Genomic DNA, 22,870 nt, shown 5'->3' on the forward strand with positions numbered 1-22,870 from the left:
CCTTTTGTCCCGAACTGGGATGAAAATTCAAACTTTGCAAATTGACTCTGAAATGGAAATTCCGGAATATTTGGTTTCTGAAACATCCTTATTGGAATGTTTTGTTTCATTAATGTCAAGGCATTCTAATCTAGTACACTATATTAAATCTATATAGAATGGTAAATATATATATTAATAGAATACAATTACATTATAAACTTAAAAAAAAATTAATAGTCCAAGTGAAATAAGGTCACAATGAACGATTCCATTTCGATGCACGTTGTCCTGAAATTTGTACAGTTTTGTTGAAATCAAGATGTTCTCATGAAATGTTTCCATTTCAAAACAACATTTTCCAGTGGGAAAACTGTTCCATCCAAAAATGTTGAACTGCTCCACTTAGGAGAATAGGAACGGCCAGACTGGATCAGACCCCCTGGCCATCTAACCTACTGTCCTGTCTCCGGCAGGGGTCAGGTGCTTCAGAGGAAGAGGCAGAAACCCTCATAATGGGTGATTTTATAGACTAACCTGCCCACGGGTCAAATTTCACCCTCTCCTTAGCAGTCAGTGGTGGGCTTATGGCTGAAGCTGGACAATTTAAATCCTCTTTCTTTCTTTTTTTTTTTTTCCTGTTTTTTCAAAATTTTTCCCCTTCTTTCCTTAATGCATCTTCTCATTATCCATGTCATTGTGAAACCTGCTTGTAAGACTGGAAGGCCAGGAGAAACGTTCTGATTAGCTGACACAATAGGGAGCACTTACATTTCATCAGTCCTTGATGCTGATTGGCTGAGAGGGTAGCTGTGTGTCATGGCACAAAAAGGCCAGTTTCTCTTTTCTTTTTTTTTAATTCACTTTTTGGGGATGCTGCTTTTCCTTGATGCTCATTGCAGAAGCAATGGCAATAAAAATACCCTTGCTGTGACTTTGAGCCCGAAGGCCCACCCCAGCCCCGTGCCAGGAAAGCAGGCCCGAGTCGACCTTGGTGGTGCTGGCTAGCTCTTAGCTGTAGCAGCACTGTGATTTCTGAGCTCTTTGGTTGTTTGATCAGCAGCCGGGAATGTGTAGGGCCAGTTGATGATTAGTCACTGATTAGTGATGATTAGTGTTGGGTCTGGTTTTTTTTATGATGCTCAATAAAAGCAGACATTGCTCCAGCTGACAGAGGAATATACATTGTGCGTGGCTTTTATTTAAGCCCAAGCCACAGTCTGCTGCCATGCGAGTCTTGCAACTTTATCTTAGGCCAATAACACGGGGCGTTATTAATTACCTAGGCACGCAGCCCCTACGTTGGCTTAAAATTGATCTTTAACGACATCTGCAGCACGTGTGACCCTCGCTTGTCACCAGCCTGAGGACTGTAGTGTGTAGTGATCCTGTCACCATCCGCTGAATCCCGCACTCCTGCCCTTGCTGTGTGGATGCCCTGCTGGATGTAAGCAGGGGGCACTGCCAGGCTCAGGGTGGGGTAGCTGGCAGGAGCTCCCTGGTGTGCCGGCAGGCGGGCAGCTTATACGGGCTCAAGAGGGAAACGGAGGTGCTCCAGGGAAGGTGGGAGCAGGGGAGGAGGAACTCCGCTCCCTCCTCATGATGGCTTGGGTAAGCAGCGCTCTGCTACCCTTCTGGGCTGGGATGGTGAGAGCTCCCCCTGCTGGTTGCCTGCTTTAATTCCCCAGGATGGTACTGGGTGTATCCAGGAGCCACAAAACCAACAGTCTATTCCCCGACCCTGGCCGCTACATGTGTCTCACCTCACCCAGGAGAGAGACTTAGCTGAGGTGCTGGCTGTTGTGAGAAGGTAAAATAGGTGGGGGCAGTTTCCCTGAGGAGACTCCTTCAGAGCGGGCTTTCTGGCGCGGTTACAGAGATCTCAGTGATGGGGCAAACCAGTGTGCCACACTGTTAAAGTCTGACGTCACATATGGCCTGAGCCGGGCAGGGAAGTTGCATTAACTCAGAGGACTTCAGCATTGTTAGGTTAGGGAGGAAAAACCATCCAGGCAGGAGGCTTTTACTGCGATCTCTGGGCTGGTTCAAGTGGTTAACTTTCACTCAGAAAAAAGTGGCCACCTTTTATTTTATAAGGGAGTTTTTATTTTATAAGGTTTAATGAAAAAAGTGGTTAATTTTCACTCAGGTTAAGTCATGATGTAATTTACAAGGAACAGCTGGTCTGGTGGCCTTGGTGAGTCTGTCTGCACCTGGGGTGAACTGTGCCAGAGCTCAGGGTGAGAAGCGGGGGGCGAGGTGCCCTAGGCTAGTCGTCTTGTTCGCCATTAAACTGCCCTGAGCGGATCATAAGGCTGCACAGATCGACTAAGCTCTTTGCTACGGCGGCTAGTAAGTGGTAAGCTACAGCAGAAAGCTCTGCTCGAGACGGGTCCGGAGCTCAGCTACGGAAACTCGCAATGTAAGTTAGCCGTTCACCAAGTCACTTTGTAGACGTTCAGCTGGCCTCTGTAAGCAATGCCAGGCTTATGGGTGAATGCTAGTCTGGCTGAAATGCAGAGCTGCAGAATAGGATAGAGTCCCTATTGCAGAGGTGGGCAAACTACGGCCCGCGGGCCACATCCGGCCCATGGGACCCTCCTGCCTGGCCCCTGAGCTCCTGGCCTGGGAGGGTAGCTCACTGTGCCATCTGCACAATGCTCTGGGCGGCGGGGCTGCGGAGCCGCGGCTGCCTGTCCTTGTGCTCTGGGCGGCTCACTGTAGAGCCGCCAGCCACCGCTGCTCCAGGCCGCGCGGTAATGGGGCAGGGAGCGGGGGGGCTGGGATAGAGGGCAGGGGAGTTCAGGGAAGGTGGTCAGGGGGCAGGAGTGTGGATAGTGGTCGGGGCGGTCAGAGGGTGGGGAACAGGGGGGTTGAATGGGAGCAGGGGGGCAGTCAGGAAGGAGGGGAGGAGTTGGATGGGGCGGCGGGGGGCAGTCGGGACAGAAAGCAGCGGGGGGTTGGATGGGGCAGGAGTCCTGGGGATCCATCAGGAGGCGAGAAGCACGGGGGGTCGGATAGGAGGCGGGGGCCGGGCCACGCCTGGCTGTCTGGGAAGGCTCAGCCTGCTCTAACCGGCCCTCTGTACAATTTTGGAAACCCGATGCAGCCTTCAGGCCAGAAAGTTTGCCCGCCCCGTCCTATTGTGTGTGCTCTTCTATAGCACACATCAGTGTAGCCTCTGAGCTTAGTCTCACAACTTCTCTGTCATTATCCCCATAGTGCCCATGGGGAAAATGAGGCATGGAGAGGCCTTGGTGACCTGGCCCTGACCACAGGTCTTGCAGAACCCGGATCTCCTGATCCCTGTCCTGTGTCTTACTCACAAAACTGCCAGATGTTCCACTGGTCCATTTTGGCTGAGTAAAAGCCTTAATGCTGTTCCTCTCTGGGTTATGCCAGAACATTGTTCCACTCCGGCCAGCCTGGGTGGGTTAGGGCTTGGCAGCACCAGCCAAGCTGCTCTCCCTCCCCACCTCTGTTGTAGCTCAGGCTGAACTTGTGGCTAGCTATTCTGCCCCAATGACTCGGATGTGTTTTGCACAGGCAGATACTTACAGTCTGGCCGTAGCTAGGATCCCCATCCACGGAGCACCTTGTGAAACTCACTTGGATCTCTTCTCTTTTTCTTTTCCTTTTCCTAGAGGAGTCCTGTCCACGGAGCTTGGACTGCACGCTGCAAAGAAGGGAGTTCTGCCCCCCTGGTTCCCATGCCTGTGGCCCCTGCCTCCCGCAGTTTGTGGAAGATGAACATGGAAGATGCGTCCAGAGGAAGTGGTCCTCCACTGGTATGTGTGTGCGCATGGCAATGGGCCTTCCTGCCGACTCTATGTAAACTCCTTAGTCTGTACTCCACTCTCGCCCCTGACTGTAAAGTTCTCCAAATTCTTGAAAGCAGGGATCTTTATGGGCTGAACTGTAAATTAAAGTGTATTGCAGAGGGGACGTACCCTGCAGGCATTGGCAGTGAAGTAGGATCTCTCCCCTGCTGCATGAGTGCTCCAACACATGGTAGACAGCTGGCTAAATTCTGCTCTCCATTACAAAGTGCAGATAACCCCTCTGAAACGTCGGGGGCTGTGCAACTCAGCTCTGAATCGCCACCTGTTTTGCTGCATTACGTTACTTAGCGCGGAAACCTAGCTCAGCGCTTCGCTGGATGCCGAGAGAGAACAGGAGATGTCCAGTAAATGGCAAGGCCCTGTTTGTCCTTGATCTGGGCGCGGTAGCTGTGAATGGAGGTAGTCTGCCAATCATAACCAGACGCATCAGTAATGGGAATGTATTAGTGACAGTGGAAATTAGTCCTCAGCATCACAGAGCCTGGTCACTCTTGCTAGAGCTGTTGACTATGTTGCATTTTGTCAGGAGCTTTCAGGTGATGTGGCGTGTATATAACCATAGAGCCACACTGTTAGCGCTGGTATCTTCCTCTGCAGATGAATAGAAACTGGTTGAGTGTTGAATTCCCGGCAAGCAGCTATAAGCCAAGGCATTTCCGAGCTGTTGGAGAAGAATAGTGTTTTGGGAGCTGGCGCATTACACTCACTAGTTGCCAAACTGCACCTCTCGGATCACGTCTCCAGGGGGACGTTTGCATAAATATAACTTAAGTCCACGAGGCTTGTGCATGCTATTGATGTCCCTTCGTTTGACCCCAGCAGAGCGTCACGGTGCCATTGGTCTGACACTTACTAACAGATGGTGGATCTTTCCTTTTCATCTTCTGTTTGTAATGAGACTTTAGTCGGTCACTCTCTGCTCTGTCCCCCTGGGCGTTCTGCCACCTGGCTCATGGGGGGTTGGGGGATGGAGTCAGACTGTGGGTACGTCCACACTGCAGTCAGGGGGGTGATCGCAGGTCATGGAGGCAAACCGAGCGAGCGCTGATCTGGCGAGCTCAGGCACTGGAGCAGTAACAACCCAGGGTTCCCAGCGGGTTTGTACAGCCTGTGTGGCCGGAGCGTCCCTGCACTGTGCGCAAAGTAGCAAGGCTCCAGCTAGCGTGGCCGTGTCTGCAATCACCCCCCAACCGCAGTGTAGCCATACCGTAAGCGTTTCCCTTGGGTCACTGCAAGCAGCCTGCTTTCCAGATCCTTGTGGAGCTAAGAGGTCTAAAATGCCTGCGGCTAGTGGGCTATCAGGAGGACTGAGATGCTGGTGATGTGCCCTGGCAAACTTCGTGGGCAGCGAGGTTGCTGTGTGTCAGTGAACCATCTTGCTTTGCTCCTGTAAGAGCATAAACCTTGTGCCAAACGCACACTGTTTAAACTGCTAATGAGCCTGGAGGAGGTTAGGGAGTATCTAAGGCCTGGGCAGGTTAGGGGGTGCCCTCTTCAGGAGGTATCTAAGGGAGCTAGGAAGGTCTGCTCATGTGAAGAGGGGCATGATTCTGGTTTAGGGGTTGGAGCAAGAGACTGGGTGTCTGATGCTTGACTTTGCCACTGGCTCATTGTGTGACCGTGGGCCACTCACTTACCCTCTGCATGGCTCCCCAGCTGTGAAACAGGAATGACATTATGCCCCTAGGAATCCTCTTCCCTGTGGCCAATGACTAGAACTTGAAGGGTCTCCAAGGAGCCCCAGAGGTCACCACACAGAGCAGCAGGAGAGAAGGTAAGGACCTTTCTCTCATAGGCCAATTCTTCTGGGGGCCATAGTGGATAATCAGCTGAACATGAGTTCCTAGGGCGACACTGTGGCCAGAAGGATTAATGCCATTCTTGGGTGCATTAAAAGGGGGATTTTGAGTCGGAGCTGAGAGGTTACTTTATCTCTGTATCTGGCACTGGTGCGGCTGTTGCTGGAATCCTGTGTTCACCTCTGTGTTCACAATCAAAGAAGGATGCTGATAAATTGGAGAGGGGTCAGAGAAGAGCGATGAGAATGATTAAAGGATTGGAAAACCTGCCTGATAGATTGAGCTCCTTGAGTCTATTCCTATTTACTTTAACAAAGAGAAGATTCAAGGGTGACTTGATCACCATCGATGAGTACCTATCTGGGGAACAAATATTTAATAGTGAGCTCTTCCATCTAACAACACAATCCAATGGCTGGAATCTAGACAAAAAATTAATCTAAACAAATTCAGACTGGAAATAAGGCATAATTTTTTAACAGTGGGGGTAATTAACCATGGAAACAGTTCACCAAGGGTCATGGTGGATGCTCCATAACTGGGAATTTTTAAATCAAAATTGGATGTTTTTTCTAACAGATCTGCGCTAGGAATGATTTAGGGGCAGTTCTCTGGCCTGTGTTAAGCAGAAGGTCACACTAGATGATCACAGTGGTTGAGCCCTGAGCTCAACACCCCCCCCGTCCCACCCCCAGGTTTGAACAACATACCCAGCCAGCTGGGAGAACTCAGTACCGCTGCTTTAGAACCCTGAAGGCACAATTTCCTGTACCAGGTGGTGGGTATGAGACGGGTGGTGCGAACTCCTATTGATGACAGTAAGAACGGTGCCGGAGGGGTGTTCTCCTTTGTAGGGTTCCTTTATCATCTGTCACTTATGTGTTGTGCATGAGGCCCTCCTTGGCTTCAGTGGCAGGCAGGTGTTGCCTTGTAGCTGTTGTACGCACACCAAGCTGCTCTTCGTGGTGATATCTGTGCTGCCAGAGCTTAAGGTTTGGGCAGGGAATATTGGGAGTGGGGTATTTTCGCCCCCTCCCCTGACTGAGGCTGCTTCGCCGATCCCTGCAGCCATCAGCAAAGTTGCAAGAGGTACATTTGCTTTACTCTTGCCCAGTTGCTCTGCACAAGCTCTCAGCCTGCGTGATCCTTAGGCGGGTTTCCTGTGTGGAAAGGGGGCCTGTCCCTTACAGGGCTCAGTCTGGTTGTTATGGGATGGGCGTTGGACCGCTGCCTCGTTCCATTTTGTATTTGATTGGTTTTAAAAGCTTAGCGACAGCTGACATGATCTTTTAAAAATCGATTTCTGGAGGCGTCACCTGGTGCCTGTTCTTTTGCCTTAACACTTCCCCAAGAGGAGGCTTCTGGAGTGGTTTCCTTTGGACCATTTCGAGCTGTGGCTACTTGGCCTCTGCAGACACTGCACTTCTACGCCCTAAAGCCTCCCGATTTTAATCTCTCGAGTGTAGACGATTGCTACAGCAACGGAAGGGGTTTCTCCGCCACTGTACTAAATCCACCTCTCAAGAAGAATTCTTCCGCCAGCCTACCCACGTCTACAGTGGGGGCTTGGCTGGGCGTACTACCTCGCACAGGGCATGACATTTTTCACAGTCCTGAGCAATGTAGGTAGGCACACCAGGGCCAGGAGTGGCCGAAGCTGCATAAAAATGGGGGGGCACTGGTGCCCAAACCATAGCCCCGCCCCCAATACTCCTCCCCCTGAGTCCCTGCTCCTGCCCCGTCCCTCCTCCCCAAGGCCCCACCCTGTGCCACCTCTTCCTGCCAAGACCTTGCCCTCCACTTGCTCCTCTCCGCCTCCTCCCCCGTCGCTCGCCTTTACAGACGATAAAAAGTGATGGGGCCATGGCCCCCTGGCCCACCTTGTTCTAGCACCCCTGACCATGGCATAGTCACTGGTTCATACTGTCATCCATCTCCATTTTCTGCCTCCTTGAATGTTCTCACCCACAGGCCAGTGCCGTTCCCCAGCTCTGGCAGTGGTTGTCTCCCAAGGTTCTCGGACCCGTCTCCCTGCTTTGCTCTCTCATCCCTCTATGATTCATTTTGCACGCTGATTGTTGACCCTTCTGGGAAGCCGAGTGATGGCATCGCATCCTGACGACCGAGGACCCTGAGCTCTTCATCTTTGCCCAGCATCCTGTCTGTGCCGCTTAAAAACAGCCCGGTATGTTATCCTGGCTAATTGTTATTGGGCTCTTATCTAACGCCTCCAGGGCCCATTAATGCAGTGCAGCCAGCCTGTGTTTACTGTCAGTGTCATGGGCCCAGAGAGGAGCATTGACGTCAGTTCTGTAATTAGATGGCGGGCCCTGGTGGGCTTGGGGCACAGACGAGCCTGCAGAGAAGGAACTGCGGGAAGGTGAGCAATGGAGGGTAATAGCAAATGAGCTTGATGGAGAGCGGGTGGTGATGTGTCGCCAAGCCCTCAAGCAAAGATCTGGTGTGAGGGAGATTAACGGTGTCGGGAAGAGGAGTGGATGGAAGTGTGACCAGCCAGTGTGCATTGCTGTTTGCTGAAGGGGGAGGGGATCTACGGCCTCCCTTACTTATAGGTTGGAGGTTTGAGTTGGGTAAAATAGGGCGTTGACTAATACAAGTGCTTCGCACCCTGGGCTGCGGTGGAATCAGGTAACAAATCCAGTTTAGTTTCTGTGGCCCCACTATTCTTAATTCTCCATGTGCTGCAGAATTATCCATTGGAAAGGTGTCGGGGTGTGTTGTCCAATGGACGCTGGCAGTCTTGGCAGCTGGTAACTGAATGTGCTAGTCTAGGTGTGCTCTGGATGGATTCCCCTAAGCTCTGCGTTGCCTACCATGACATGGGGTAGTGACCTGCCCCTGAATGCCTGGGATATCTGCAGGCCAGGCTTGCTTACAGTGAGAATCAACCAAGCTAGGTATGGCCGATGCTTTCGTAGCCAATGGGGCAGCACAGGTGTTCCTGGGGTCAGAACCAGGCGAGTTGGGTTTACAGCTGGTCAGTGAAGGTAAATCTCTCCTTGCACACACTCTGTCAGGCTTGATGTTTTGATTGGAACCCCATGCCCGAAAGCTGGCTAGCAAAACCAGGAAAGCTTTTCAGGCCGGGAGATTTTTGATTTTTCTCCCCAGGTCGATTCAAGTTGGAGACGCTCTTGGGAACGCTGTGTGTCTTTAGACCAGAATAAATTGTTTCTGGAAGGGTTCAATTTTGCAGCAGCTGTATCAGGAGGTGGGGGAGGAGAAGAGGCCCTGAGGGCAGGACTGTTGAGTGAGCCCTGCGGAGGTGGATGGGTTAGAGAAGGCCTTGTTTTGAGATGGCCCTGGTCAGAGCTGGAGCATTCAGCTCTGCTCTTTAAAGTTGTCTTATGGGAGTCTCCTTCGGTGCAGAAGAAAGGAACCTACTAGCTGTCACTGCTAAAGAAACCTCCCACAGGTGTGAAAGGAGATGTGAGTGAGCAGCTTGTGCCTGGGACTTTCCCAGCGTTCGTCCCCACAGTCCGAGCACGAGCCCGACTGAGCTCCTCCACGTGAGCAGGGCCGGCTCAGTTAGTGCTAAGTGTAAAAGCCTGGCTGTTGAGATGAGCCACAGTGCAAAGACCCCCCGTCTGACTCGTGCTTTCGCTCTTGTGTCTGAACAGCCCCTTTTGTACAGACTGTGGGTCTGCAATGGGCCTAGTAACAACCAGAGAACACACCAAAGGCTGGGTTGTAATGTTGACGCAGTGACCCCTTAGTGGCCAATTAGAGTAATGCATAAATGGATTCCCGTGAAGCAGGAAAAACAACAAGGAGTCCTTTTGGCACCTTAGAGACTAACAAATTTATTTGGGCGTAAGCTTTCATGGGCTAAAACTGACTTCATCAGGTGCATGGAGTGAAAAATACAGTAAGCAGGTATATATATTACAGCACATGAAAAGATGGGAGTTGCCTTACCAAGTCGGGGGTCAGTGCTAACGAGGCCAATTCAAACAGGGAGGATGTCTAGCCTATTCCCAACAGTTGACAAGAAGGCGTGAGTATCAACAGAGAGAAAATTACCTTTTGTAGTGACCCAGCCACTCCCAGACTTTATTCAGGCCTAATTTGATGGTGTCCAGTTTGCAAATTAATTCCAGTTTTGCAGTTTCTCGTTGAAGTCTGTTTTGAAATTTTTTTGTTGAAGAATTGCCACTTTTAAGTCTGTTATTGAGTGTCCAGGGAGATTGAAGTGTTCTCCCACTGGTTTTTGAATGTTATAATTCCTGATGTCTGATTTGTGTTCATTTATTCTTTTGCATAGAGACTGTCCAGTTTGGCCAATGTACATGGCAGAGGGGCATTGCTGGCACACAGTGGCATATATCACATTGGTAGATGTGCAGGTGAACGAGCCCCAAATGGTGTAGATGATATAGTTTCCCAAGCTTCTGAAAGCTCAGTCCCATCCCCACTACCAGGAAAATGAACCCTCTCGTGCCCCAAAATGGTCTTTAAAGGCCTGCACATCTTAATGCACATGCATTCTACACCTCCGGGGGGGGGGCTGCACCCCACGCTCTGGGGAAAAGGCTGGCCCGAGGAATTGCAACGACTATAACTGGAACCCTGTGTACAGAAGGGCTGGGAATAGGCTGTCGTAACTACTGGTCTGTGTGGGACAGTTCTCCATTCTAACTTCTTTAAACCCAGCAAAGACATGGCATTCTACCGTGGCTGCATCTGTACAGATGGCCAGCCGCCAGGAGAAGAATGGCATTCAGTGGATGCAGATAGGATATTCAAGAGCAGGTATGCCAATAAAAGCTGAAGACAGAAGACTAATAATATGTGTAAGCTACTGTTGTACCTATGTGCAGGTGCGTGAGCAGCGTTTGTATGTTTCCCGGATACACTGACTGCTCCTGCGATTGATACTCTTGCTATCCAAGGACTGACCCTAGAGCTTTATAGCACCACCCTGCTCAGCAGTATTGGAGCTTGGTGCTGAGTTGCCATCACTTCTGTGAACGTTAGAGCCTGGTTCACTTGCGCTGTGCTGATCTGCATGATCTGCTGATCCCTCTACCTCCCACGAAATAATGGCAGCCTCTCCCTCTCTTAGGAATTATCAGCCTCAGGGCAGACAGGAAGGATCACGTAGGAGGAACAGGAACTTGAGAAAGAGACCTCATCCTTCCTCCAGCCAGGGCTCTGGCCAGTCTAAACCTTCCTCAGGCCAGAAGCAGGCCTTTGGAAGGTGAGCTTGGGGGTGACGCACCAGCTCAGATAGGATCCTCCCCATCTTACCTTTTCATCCTGTCTATCCCCTTTCTACCCTGTGTGGGCCCACATTACATTGGACCGTTGGATGCTCCACATGGTAGAAAAGGGATATTCACTCCAATTCTTGGCCCTCCTGCCCTTCCACCCCCCTTTCCTGTCCTCCTTCAGGGACCCCTCTCACAGGCAACTCCTCATACAGGAGATGCAGTCGCTTCTCCCAATAGGAGCAGTAGAAGAAGTTCCTCAGGACTACAGGGGTGTAGGGGCTTTTATTCCCGGTATTTCCTAATACCGAAAGCCAAAGGCGGGCTAAGGCCCATCCTAGACCTGTACGAACACAAGTTCATGAAGAAACTGAAGTTTCGCATGGTCTCGTTGGCCTCCATCATCTCCTCATTGGATCCCGGGGACTGGTATGCCGCCCTATACTTCCACATAGCAATAACTCCGTCCCACAGAAAATACTTCGGGTCTGTGGTAAGCAGCAACCACTGCCAGTTCACAGTCCTCCCATTTGGTCTGTCAGCAGCGCCGGAGTATTTACCAAGTGCGTGGCGTGTTCCCAAGCAGGCGTCCGTTCCCATACCTAGACGACTGGCTGATCGAGGGCCGCTCCAGGGCTATAGTGGAGGCGCAAGCTGAATTCATCATGGCAACGTTGGGCCTGAACGTGGGGAAGTCCACTCTGTCCCCTGTTCAGCGGATGGAGTTTATAGGGGCAGTGCTGGACTTGATCCAGGCCCAGGCGTACCTGCCGGAAACGAGGTTCCGGGCCCTGGGCGACATCATTCGGCATCTCAGGCATTTTCCCACCACCACCACCACTTGAAATTGCCTCCTGGGACACGTGGCTGCCACTGCAAAGCTGCCCTGGGCTCTGGTGGTTTTGATGGCAATTCTAGCTGCACTCAGATCACTGGCTGTTGGGAACAGAGGGAACCAGGGGAAAACACCAGTGTCTGATGGGTCAAGGGCATTTAATGTTCCAAGCCTCCACGGCCTGCCAGAATCCCCGGCACGCTGCTCCCACCTAAGGGTGAGGGCGAGGGTGCAGGGCAGCCCTGTGAGAGCTGGAGTCCTGCCCATTGAGGGAGACTGAACATAAGAAGTGGGGCGATGGGTGAGCATCCAGACTTCACCTCCTCCTGGGCTGCCCCCTGCTGGGGGAGGTAAATACCGCAGGCTGTCGTGCTGGTGGCAGGGAAACTGGGATTCTCCTTCCGCTTTATGACGGGACGGGAAGAAAGGTGTAAGCAGCAGCCCATGTGTAAGTGAAAAGCTGCCACTCATCACAGCCCATTGTTTGCGATCCATACCCAGCGCTCCCACTCCAAAGGGCTTTTGGTGCATCTCTCTAGCCCCTCGTCTATGCAGCGCCAGGGGCTGGATGCTGCCTGGCTACTCTCAGCCTAAGAACACACCACCCAGCTGCACCTGGGGAAAGTCCTGTGAGAGAGGGCCAGTGCAACAAGGCCTCCTCCAAGCCCTTGCAAAAATATTTCAGAGCCCTTCGTGGCAAACCAGTAGCTGCCGTGATCTGTGACGGGCATGAAGGAATTAAGCGGCTGCTGTTGTCTGGAATCCTCCTCATTGCTGTGGGTTTAATCGATTGCAAAAGGCTTTTGCCTCCTCTGCTCTGCTGGCATTCGGTCTCACGCCTGGACTGCCGTGTGCAGAGACGGGGCCATCTCCGCATAGGAAATGGCTTGTGGTCTAAGGCAGCCGAGCTGTCTGTCCTTGCTTGTTAGAAGAGCAATAGGCAATGCTCAATGGAATTAAACAGCAACAAATTACAAACCTAAGGTTTTTCTTCTGCTCCATGTAATTAACATGTGCTGCTCTGTGCTGTGCTGCAGGGGGAGGAAGGGGGGACCAAGGTTAGGGAGGCACTGAGATGCTTGTTTGAAGAATGATTGTCACAGACCAGCCGAAAGAGCAATGCGGAATCGGTAATCTTCATGGTTCGGGCCAGAGGTTATTCCTTTGCTTGGGTCAGGAGGAAATTTTCCAGCCTTTTAGCCCTCGCCTATCCCATGGGAAATATTCTGGAGTGAAGAGTTTTTTTTTCCCTTTGGGGTTAGTATTCCTGACTGTGGGGGAAATGCATCAAGCGAGAATTCTGTTCTTTGTACCACCCAGTAGATTGTCTCTTGTAGACACGGATTTAACGGCCTAGTGCGCTAAGATGGCTCAGGTTTTGCTGGATAACCACCAACCCCAAAGCATGTGGGTCGCATAAGCTGTCTCCTTTTCCCAGTCCTGCTTCCTGGTGCGCAGAAGGCTCTGCGGGCCTTGGGAAAGGGCTGAGTTCTCCCCAGACGCTTTGTCGTTTGGCGGCAGAGCTGCCCCAGGGGTGGTTGTGGGAGGGGATGAGAGCTGGGGCGCAGCGTGCAGGAGACGGTGTGCGAGTTTGCTGTGCCACGTGCTGGATTCTAGCCCAACCCGCAATGTAGGGGAGGCAACAGGCCCAGGACATAGTCGCGGGAGCCTTTAGGAGATGATCCGAAAGCCCACATGGAGCTTTGAAACGTGCTCCTTAAGTTGAAAAAGGGGATTCTGGGAAAGAAGCGAGTTTGTATCGGGGTTTCAAAGGAGAAGAGGGTGCTGGGGGGAGGGGTGGTTCATGCTGCAGCACCAGCTCCCCACCAGGCCTTGATAGCCTTCTCGGGACCCATTAACGGGCAGGTTTAGAACTGCCCTGAGACAAGCCGGGAAAGTGGTGGTCTCTGTGGCAAGTGGGTCTGCACTGGGGTAACAGCTCTCTGGCTCCTTCGCTCATCGGCCTCCTAGCAATGCAAAGGGATGTTGGCACCCTTAACCCCCTACCCACTGTCTGCACAGCATCATACTCCAACAACCTTCCCCCCCATAGCAATGGAGCAGGCAGGCCCAGCAAAGATGAAGAGCTGCATCACCATTGAGTTTGTCCCCGGGTGTGTTGTGTTGGTGGGTTCCCATTCCTCGAAGAGCTGGAGTTTGAACAGGAGCGCGGGGGCATGTCTCTGAAAACCCTGAAATGCCTTTTTGCGTGTGTGGTAGCTGCCATGTTTTATTTATTTTTACTCCCCCCGCACCTTGAAACGTTGAATCTCAGGTGCTTTTCCTTGGTATAACTGACAGGGTGCGGTACGTGCTTCTGAGTGCACGTGGTGATGGGCGTCTTGCAGGGTTCTCGCTTTCTGGGGTGGGAAGAATTAACAAGATGGCCTGGCCTGAGCATCTGTGCTCCCTCTAAGGTGTGCACCTGCACGGCCACACAGGTGCACACACAGGTGAGTGTGAAGGATGTGTAGAGTGGGTGGAGGCGGTGGGGTGAGGTGGAGGCAATGATGGGAGCTTGGGACATGCAGGGCTACAGGGGGGAGAGATGGCTCTCCCCGGCCCCAGCCGTGGGGCTGGGAGAGCCTTGGGAGTCAAGAGACTTTGGGTCTTTCCCCAGCTCTGCCCTTGAGTTTCTGTGTGGCTTTCAGAAGTCACCTCACCCCACACTGTGCCTCAGTTTCCCCATTTTCTGGATGGGAATAATGATATTGATCTTGCTCTGTAAAACACTTTGAGATTTATAAATGAAAATTACTAAATATTGTTGGCTTTTAGATTTGTGTTTTGAAAGGAAATTACCAAAACTAGGACTAATGGGAATGTGTTTGTGACTGTTTTTGTTGGATTTCCAATGACGACAGTTCCCTGCTGGGGATTCAAACCTCCCCTAGCAGTGTTTGCAAAGCTGTATGTGGGCAGGGGGACATGTGGTTGGGGTGTGATCTAAGTGTGTTTCACTGTAATAACCCAGACATGGAACATTGTGTGTGTGAGAATCTGAAGGTGAACTTGACTGCTCCTTTAATTATCCAAGCTGATCCAATGTAAAAATATAAACAACATGAAGGCTGAATAGCCTATAGGACTTTTGAAGTGCTTTGTATTGTTAATACAAGAGGATGGTAGTAAGGGGGATTTGAGTGTTTTTAAAAATTATTTTGAGCCTTAGTGTCCTGATTTAAAAAGAAACATTTACTTTGATTTCTAAATTGCAGTATTACATTTTACATTCAGATGAGACCTTTACAGATGAAGCCCTGTCTGAACATTAAATATCTCAAGCATTTTGCATAAGAGGAAAAGATTCTTCCTATCCAAAATTCCCTTTCTCTTTCCAAACTACTGCATAGTGCTCTCTGTGCTATTGGCTTCACTGGCTACTGACCTTCCTTCCCAGAGGTGGCTGCATTTCAGTGATGCATTTCTATGTATAGTTTGCAAAGCATGTACTGATCCTTGTGGAGGGACGCTGTAGGAATGAACAGATAGGGGTACCGCAGCCGTCACCTGAAGACAGACCTTCCCTAAGACCCAGCTGGGTACTAGCCGTAGGATGCTGTGAGCTCTTTGTGGGATAAGGGCTGCCGTGAAAGTATGGAGGTGATGGCGCATGTCTGCATATTACCTCGATATTGGTACTGCACATAACAAAATTCATTCTGCACATGGATGAAAAAAATTAGAGGGAACATTGCTGAGCATCATTTCTCTCATACAGACAAACCTCTCTGACATGGAACAGCCATGGAGACTGGAAGGCAGTCGTGGCATGTTCTGCTGCCCTGATTATTAGCTGTGTTTCCCCTCCCCCTGCCCCCGTTAGCATAGAATCATAGAATATCAGGGTTGGAAGGGACCCCAGAAGGTCATCTAGTCCAACCCCCTGCTCAAAGCAGGACCAATTCCCAGTTAAATCATCCCAGCCAGGGCTTTGTCAAGCCTGACCTTAAAAACCTCTAAGGAAGGAGATTCTACCACCTCCCTAGGTAACGCATTCCAGTGTTTCACCACCCTCTTAGTGAAAAAGTTTTTCCTAATATCCAATCTAAACCTCCCCCACTGCAACTTGAGACCATTACTCCTCGTTCTGTCATCTGCTACCATTGAGAACAGTCTAGAGCCATCCTCTTTGGAACCCCCTTTCAGGTAGTTGAAAGCAGCTATCAAATCCCCCCTCATTCTTCTCTTCTGCAGGCTAAACAATCCCAGCTCCCTCAGCCTCTCCTCATAAGTCATGTGTTCCAGTCCCCTAATCATTTTTGTTGCCCTTCGCTGGACTCTCTCCAATTTATCCACATCCTTCTTGAAGTGTGGGGCCCAAAACTGGACACAGTACTCCAGATGAGGCCTCACCAATGTTGAATAGAGGGGAACGATCACGTCCCTCGATCTGCTCGCTATGCCCCTACTTATACATCCCAAAATGCCATTGGCCTTCTTGGCAACAAGGGCACACTGCTGACTCATATCCAGCTTCTCGTCCACTGTCACCCCTAGGTCCTTTTCCGCAGAACTGCTGCCTAGCCATTCGGTCCCTAGTCTGTAGCGGTGCATTGGATTCTTCCGTCCTAAGTGCAGGACCCTGCACTTATCCCTATTGAACCTCATCAGATTCCTTTTGGCCCAATCTTCCAATTGGTCTAGGTCCTTCTGTATCCTATCCCTCCCCTCCAGCGTATCTACCACTCCTCCCAGTTTAGTATCATCCGCAAGCATGGTACACCTGGAGAACGTGAAGGCTCCATTTACTCCGGTCTCTGCTTTTCCCTAGGCCACAGGGATCCTCTCCTTAGTGGCTGAAGGAGTTCAGTGTGTCAGGTGTGATCGGATCCATGTCTGCTCTGGGCTCCAGTTCCAGTCATCTGATTCTGGCATGGCTTTTAATCTCTTCATGTGGTTGGATACCAGAGGCAACTTGTCTTTGCAAGGGAATCCTGCAGGTTGCAGCTCTGCATCTAGGAAACAAAGCTAGTTGAGGTTACTTTGCCAGGGAACAAACTTTGCATGTTTTTTGCCGCATCTTTTTAAAAGAACTGCGCTACTCCTGGCAGCGTAGCATTTCTCGTAAGATCTCGTTCCCTGTACGTTCAGATCAACCGTACAAATTACCGTGACTACGCTTGTGGCAGTCCTTAGGAGCCCAAGTCATGGACCAGGGCCATCCCCCTCCCCAGGCGATGTGCTGGGCAAGCACAGGACAAAGGACATCGCCTGCCCCAAAGCGTACACTGTAAGGAGCACGGCTCTCTGTGATAGTGCAATCCTGTGACACCCCAAAATGCTGGTTTCCCATGTTCGGACTTCAGTCAAGACTGGGTTAAGCTGAATAGCTCTGATGCAGTAAAGTGGGGTCTGTTTCAAGCCAGCTCTCGGGATCGCTCAGTAGAATCCACAGCCTGCCTTAAAGTACACAGGTTAGATCTGAGTTCGGATTTCTCTCCCAAATGTAAAGTCAGTCAGCCAAGGAGATGAATCTGTGTGGCAAGTCCCCTTTCTGATCAGTCTGTCTCCGCGGGTGAGGCTGCTGTATGTAAAGTGGGGCCAGAAGGACCAGGGTTGTACTGCCCCACTGCACTCTGTGGGTGGGAGAAGCGAGACACCCAGTGACCATGATTTGGAAAAGTTCCATGGGTCCTTTAACTGCCACCAGCCAAGGGGAGAACGAGCATCTGTTGACTGTCTCCCGCGATGCGTCTCTCCCCTCCCCGACAACCTTGTTTGTTCTGACTCATCCACAAGATGCCAAGACCTGGCATAGGGCAGGAGTTCGTCATGGCCATACAGGGAAGGGCAATAATCATAAAGTACATCTTTATACGCAGCACGTCCGCCCTGCGTAATTCAGGATGCTGATACTTGACTAGAAAGAACTTGCATTTATTGGCAGCCGATAGTCCCTTCTCTGCTGCAGGTTTCCTTTGTGACTCTGAGCAAATCACTTAGCTTGCCATGCCTCAGTTTCCCATCTGTAAATGGGGATAATAGCACTGTTCTACCTCATAAGGATGTGGGCAGGAGAAATACATTTGATTGTGAGGTGCCCAGACTGTGGTGATGGGGGTCATGTTAGTACCTTAGGGTGTTCCCCTTAGTAGCCTTTCCTTGGAACAGACATGTCACCTTTGTGGCTATCCACCAATCCTGACGTGGTGCTGCATGGCGACATTTGCATCTCTGCACTAAGACGTGCCTAGTTTGCATGCGTTCAGGATGGTGCATGGCCTTCTTCCACCAGCCCCAAGCAGTCATCACCTGCCGCAGCAGAGGATTCTCTGTGGGGATGGAATGCTCTTGTCCTATAGGCTTGTTTTTTCGAGTTACAACAACCCAAGCACCTGAGGCAGGCACCGGAATTGCAATTCTGGGCACAGTGCAGTGGAAACTTTCTCTAATTGAAACAATGAGGAGTCCTTGTGGCACCTTAGAGACTAACAAATTTATTTGGGCATAAGCTTTCATGGGCTAAAACCCACTTCATTAGATGCATGGAGTGGAAAATACATTAGGCAGTGTATATGTGTATATATAGCACAGGAAAAGATGGGAGTTGCCTTATCAAGTAGGGGTCAGTGCTAACCAGGTCAATTCCATCAAGGTGGAAGTGGCCTATTCCCAACAGTTGACAAGCAGGGGTGAATATCAACAGAGGGGAAATTACTTTTTGTACTGCTAATTTGTTAGTCTCTAAGGTGCCTCAAGGACTCCTCGTTGTGTTTGCTGATACAGACTAACACGCCTACCACTCTGAAACCTCCATGGAACATGAAAAAGGTCTCCATGGCAATTATCTTTTGAGGCACCTCTCTTCTTAGCCTTTCAAGTGTTTTGTTTTTTTTATCTTGGCTTCAGCAGTGTAATTCTCCAGCCCTCAATTGAAGGATGGAGTCCTGCCTTTAGCTTTGGATTTTATGCAGCATCTTTTAGCCAAGCATCTTAGTTCACTTCAGCAAGTGTTGGTTGCAACAGACTGAGGTATCCGTCTCTCTTTTACATCCATAGAAACCGAGGCTTGGGAAGGTTTGAGCGGCTTGCCCATGGTGACAGAGTTGGAAGCCCAAGACTTCTGGGTCCCTTTAACCATAGGACCATCTCATACTTTTCCAGAGCAGCCTCATGTGGGATTTGAACTAGGAATTTTTCACATCTGAAGTGGGATTTGCCACTAAGCAAACTGGCTGTGCCCTAACCATAATGTTCTCCAGATGTATTTCCAAGCACTTTAGCTTTTCTCCCTGTCGACCCAGGAATAGCCGTATCCCAGACCACGTAATGTTTGGGGCTCATCTTATTTAACCCAGAGTGTGATGATTACCTCATAAACAGAGTGTGTCAGCACCTAAATAAAACACAACCTGCGTCCCCGTGTGCTCGGCTGCAATCGCAATAGTCTCTCTGTATCCCCTAGTGCGGAGCCGGTATGAACTTCCCTTTGAGTGGGGAAAAGGCACTGATTAGTAGAGAGGCCGGAGCGTGAGTGGACACCGCGGGCATGTTTATGCTGCAATAAAAACCCCACAGGAATGAGTCTCGGAGCCCCGGTCATTGGGGCTCAGGTTCTGGGCTAACAAATGCAGTGTAGGCAGTTGGCCTGGGTTGGAGTCTGGGCTTTGAGAACCTGGCAGGGAGAAGGGTCTCAGAGCCCAGGCTCCGGCCTGAGCCAGAACGCCCACGCTGCAGATTTTAGCCACGCAGCCCGAACCCCATGAACTGGAGTCAGTTGACCTGGGCCAGCTGCGGCCATGCCATGAGTCTCTTGGCCATGCCACGAGCCTTAGCAGGAGGTCAGACTAGATGATCATAATGGTCCCTTCTGATCTTAATCATAGAATCATAGAATATCAGGGTTGGAAGGGACCCCAGAAGGTCATCTAGTCCAACCCCCTGCTCAAAGCAGGACCAATTCCCAGTTAAATCATCCCAGCCAGGGCTTTGTCAAGCCTGACCTTAAAAACCTCTAAGGAAGGAGATTCTACCACCTCCCTAGGTAACGCATTCCAGTGTTTCACCACCCTCTTAGTGAAAAAGTTTTTCCTAATATCCAATCTAAACCTCCCCCACTGCAACTTGAGACCATTACTCCTCGTTCTGTCATCTGCTACCATTGAGAACAGTCTAGAGCCATCCTCTTTGGAACCCCCTTTCAGGTAGTTGAAAGCAGCTATCAAATCCCCCCTCATTCTTCTCTTCTGCAGGCTAAACAATCCCAGCTCCCTCAGCCTCTCCTCATAAGTCATGTGTTCCAGTCCCCTAATCATTTTTGTTGCCCTTCGCTGGACTCTCTCCAATTTATCCACATCCTTCTTGAAGTGTGGGGCCCAAAACTGGACACAGTACTCCAGATGAGGCCTCACCAATGTTGAATAGAGGGGAACGATCACGTCCCTCGATCTGCTCGCTATGCCCCTACTTATACATCCCAAAATGCCATTGGCCTTCTTGGCAACAAGGGCACACTGCTGACTCATATCCAGCTTCTCGTCCACTGTCACCCCTAGGTCCTTTTCCGCAGAACTGCTGCCTAGCCATTCGGTCCCTAATATCTATGAATCTCTTACTGCAGGGTTGGTGAACCTTAATAATCTCCCTGCTCCCTCCAGTGGGGCCCCAGATCATGGGCTAAGGCGGCTCGGGGGAGGCAGCGGGGCGGCTCGTGCCCTGTGCTCTGGTTTCAACGTCCCCGGCTTGTTTTGACAGGGTCTTTGGAGTACGTTTTTCAGTAGAGACGCAGCCTGTTCATCTCCGTCACCATAGCAACCCTGCTTTGTGTCTGTGGGTTAGCAAACAGCAGTGAGTGGGTCTGGGTTGGGCTGCGCTGCCCATGGGGTGGGAGCTCCCCGCAGCTGTTTAAATAACAAGTGAATCCCGCCCTTCAGTCTCCGCGTTAGTGATGTCAGCCGCGGTTGAGGATGTGGAGCCGTGTCAGCGTGTACGTTCCCTGGTGCTGCGTGGGGGGCTGCAGGGCCGTGTTGGTGCGGGGTGGGGTGGATGCAGTGCTGGGGTGGGGGGAGGGTGGCGGGGGGAATGCAGGTCCGGGTCGGCGTGGGGGGGGGATAAGATGCAGCAGCATGTTGGCGTATGCTCCCTGGGGCTGCATGGGGGTCTGTGGATACAGCGGATGGGGGTGGGGAGGATGCATTGCTGGGGGCGGGTAGGCGCAGCACAGTGTCTGTGGGGTGTGTGTATGGATGCGGCGCTGTGTCGGGATGGGGGAGGGGGGCATGGATGCAGTGCCCTGTTGCCATACTCTCCCTGGTGCTGCATGTGGGCTGGTTGTGTCTGCGCTGTATCTGGATGATACAACCTGCCAGGAGAACGCACCTGTGCTGAGCTGTCCTCTTCTAGCTACAGCCTGCACTGCCTGCTCAGACAAGTGGGTGCGTTACAGGGGCGCGTTACAGGGTTCGGCCTCCAAATCCCATGGAACGTTTATGGGATTTGGGCACCAAAGCTCCCTTTGGGGCCCTTTTGGGAATCCCAGCCTTTCCCTGTCTCTAGTTGCTCTCCCTAGCCCTGCGCTGGGGACAGTGGCCCTGGCAGTCCTAGTCCAGCTGTAAGGTAGACTGGATCCTTTAGAAAGTGTAGAGATCCGTCTTTCCCCGTGGGAACTGTGAGAGCCCTGTCCTCTGGATGCAACACAGCAATAGCCCTTCGCTAGCTCGTTCCACCAGGGAATGAGACAAGGCTCCATAACCTGAGCAGAGTGCCTGGCCAAGTCAGTTCCTGAGAGCAAGAATCTGCTGATCGCCAATATGCCCCGTTAGCCCCAGTCTTCAGCCTCCGGAATTAGAAGCGGGGTGAGGGTTACGAAGGGTTAAACTTCCCCTAGGTGCTGCTCCTGTGACACTGAGCTTAGACTCCCAGCTGTCACTTCTCTCTCTCCCTGGCTCCTGCGATTGGCTGCTGCTCCTGGTGGCAGAGTGTGCGAATGAGCAAGTGTTCCCCCTTCCAGCCCACGCACCTGCACAGAGCCAAGAGCTCAGAGAATAACACAACTGCCTGCACTGCAGAGGGGCTGCTGGTGCCTCCTCTCTGCTGCCTTAGAACCCTCCTGCTCAGAGGGCTGCTGATTTAAAAAAAATAAAATTAAATTAAAAGAAAAATAAAATAAAGATTCTGCTCAAGATGAAACTAAGTCAAGTTTTCCTCCCCGAGTGCTTGTGCGTACTGGTGACGGTGAGCGTCGGTACTCCAGTGCAGCACGTGCAGCCTGGATTCCAGCACCACAAAGGTAAGAGGGCTCCTCTCTAGGGGTACTGGACGTGTGGGTGTGCGCAGCAGGGCCAGCTCCGGGCCCCAGCATTCCAAGCAGGCGCTTGGGGCGGCGGGTAGAAAGGGGCGGCGGGTAGAAAGGGGCAGCGGTTCCTGCAGCCACGGTGGCGATTCGGCGACTGCTTCTCTGTTCCGCTGGCCGTGGCACCAAATTGGCGGCAGCTTGTTCCTTTCGCTGTCCACGGCGGCAGTTTTTTTTCATAGCTGGGGGTGGCAAAACCTGTAGAGCTGGCCCTGGTGTGTGTTCTTTCCTAAACCAATGGATGCAGCCGTCACCTTGGATTAAAATAATTTGCCAAGTGCGGTACCAGCCACCAGTTCCAAACATCTGTCAGGTCTTTAGGGCAGGAGACCGTCTTTTTGTTGTATGTCTATACAGCACCTAGCACAAAGGGGGCCGAGGTGTCACTGCAACATTTAAAAAATAACAAAAGATTACAAAGCTAACTCCATGAGCAGAGAAAAGTTTACACTGGGTTCTTCCATCAATCCAGGCTAGTCCATGGAAAAGAAAAAGAACAATGACTCGGTGGGGGCTTCTGATGTGTGATTGAAAGTCTGAGCCCCCTGCGGGAACGCGCAGCGATATGCCAGCAGTGCTTGCTGCCCTGAAGAAAACGTGAGATTTAGTAGAGTACCTCTGGTCATAGCATTGTCGGTCTGGTCAAGCTGTGTCCGGTGTCCCCGTGAAAAGAATGAGATGTATGTAGAGTAACTCTTGCTATACCCCAAGCGTGGTCCAGACTGCATGGGTTCAAACTGTTCTGATATTTGTGCAGCTGTTAACTGAAAGCAACCATTGTCCCCCACTGCACGGCTGTTTTATTAAGAGCTTGGAAAACTCCAGTCACTAGTGACCACCAGTGAGGGGAGACTTGGTCCTGCCTTACTGCAGGGGGCTGGGCCAAATAA

The 22,870-nt window shown here is 51.3% G+C and overlaps 1 protein-coding gene across 1 annotated transcript in view; it reads left to right on the top strand.

Moving 5' to 3' along the window:
- The window catches only part of NPDC1 (neural proliferation, differentiation and control 1), a 124,756-nt gene that overhangs the window by 71,969 nt on the left and 29,917 nt on the right, over positions 1 to 22,870 (top strand). The window contains exon 2 of the mRNA XM_073314302.1: positions 3,624 to 3,767. Within this exon, the coding sequence (XP_073170403.1) occupies positions 3,624 to 3,767 (144 nt within the window). The remainder of the gene's footprint in view (positions 1 to 3,623; positions 3,768 to 22,870) is intronic.

Source organism: Lepidochelys kempii, chromosome 16 (assembly GCF_965140265.1).
Source record: "Lepidochelys kempii isolate rLepKem1 chromosome 16, rLepKem1.hap2, whole genome shotgun sequence".
NCBI lineage: Eukaryota > Metazoa > Chordata > Testudines > Cheloniidae > Lepidochelys > Lepidochelys kempii.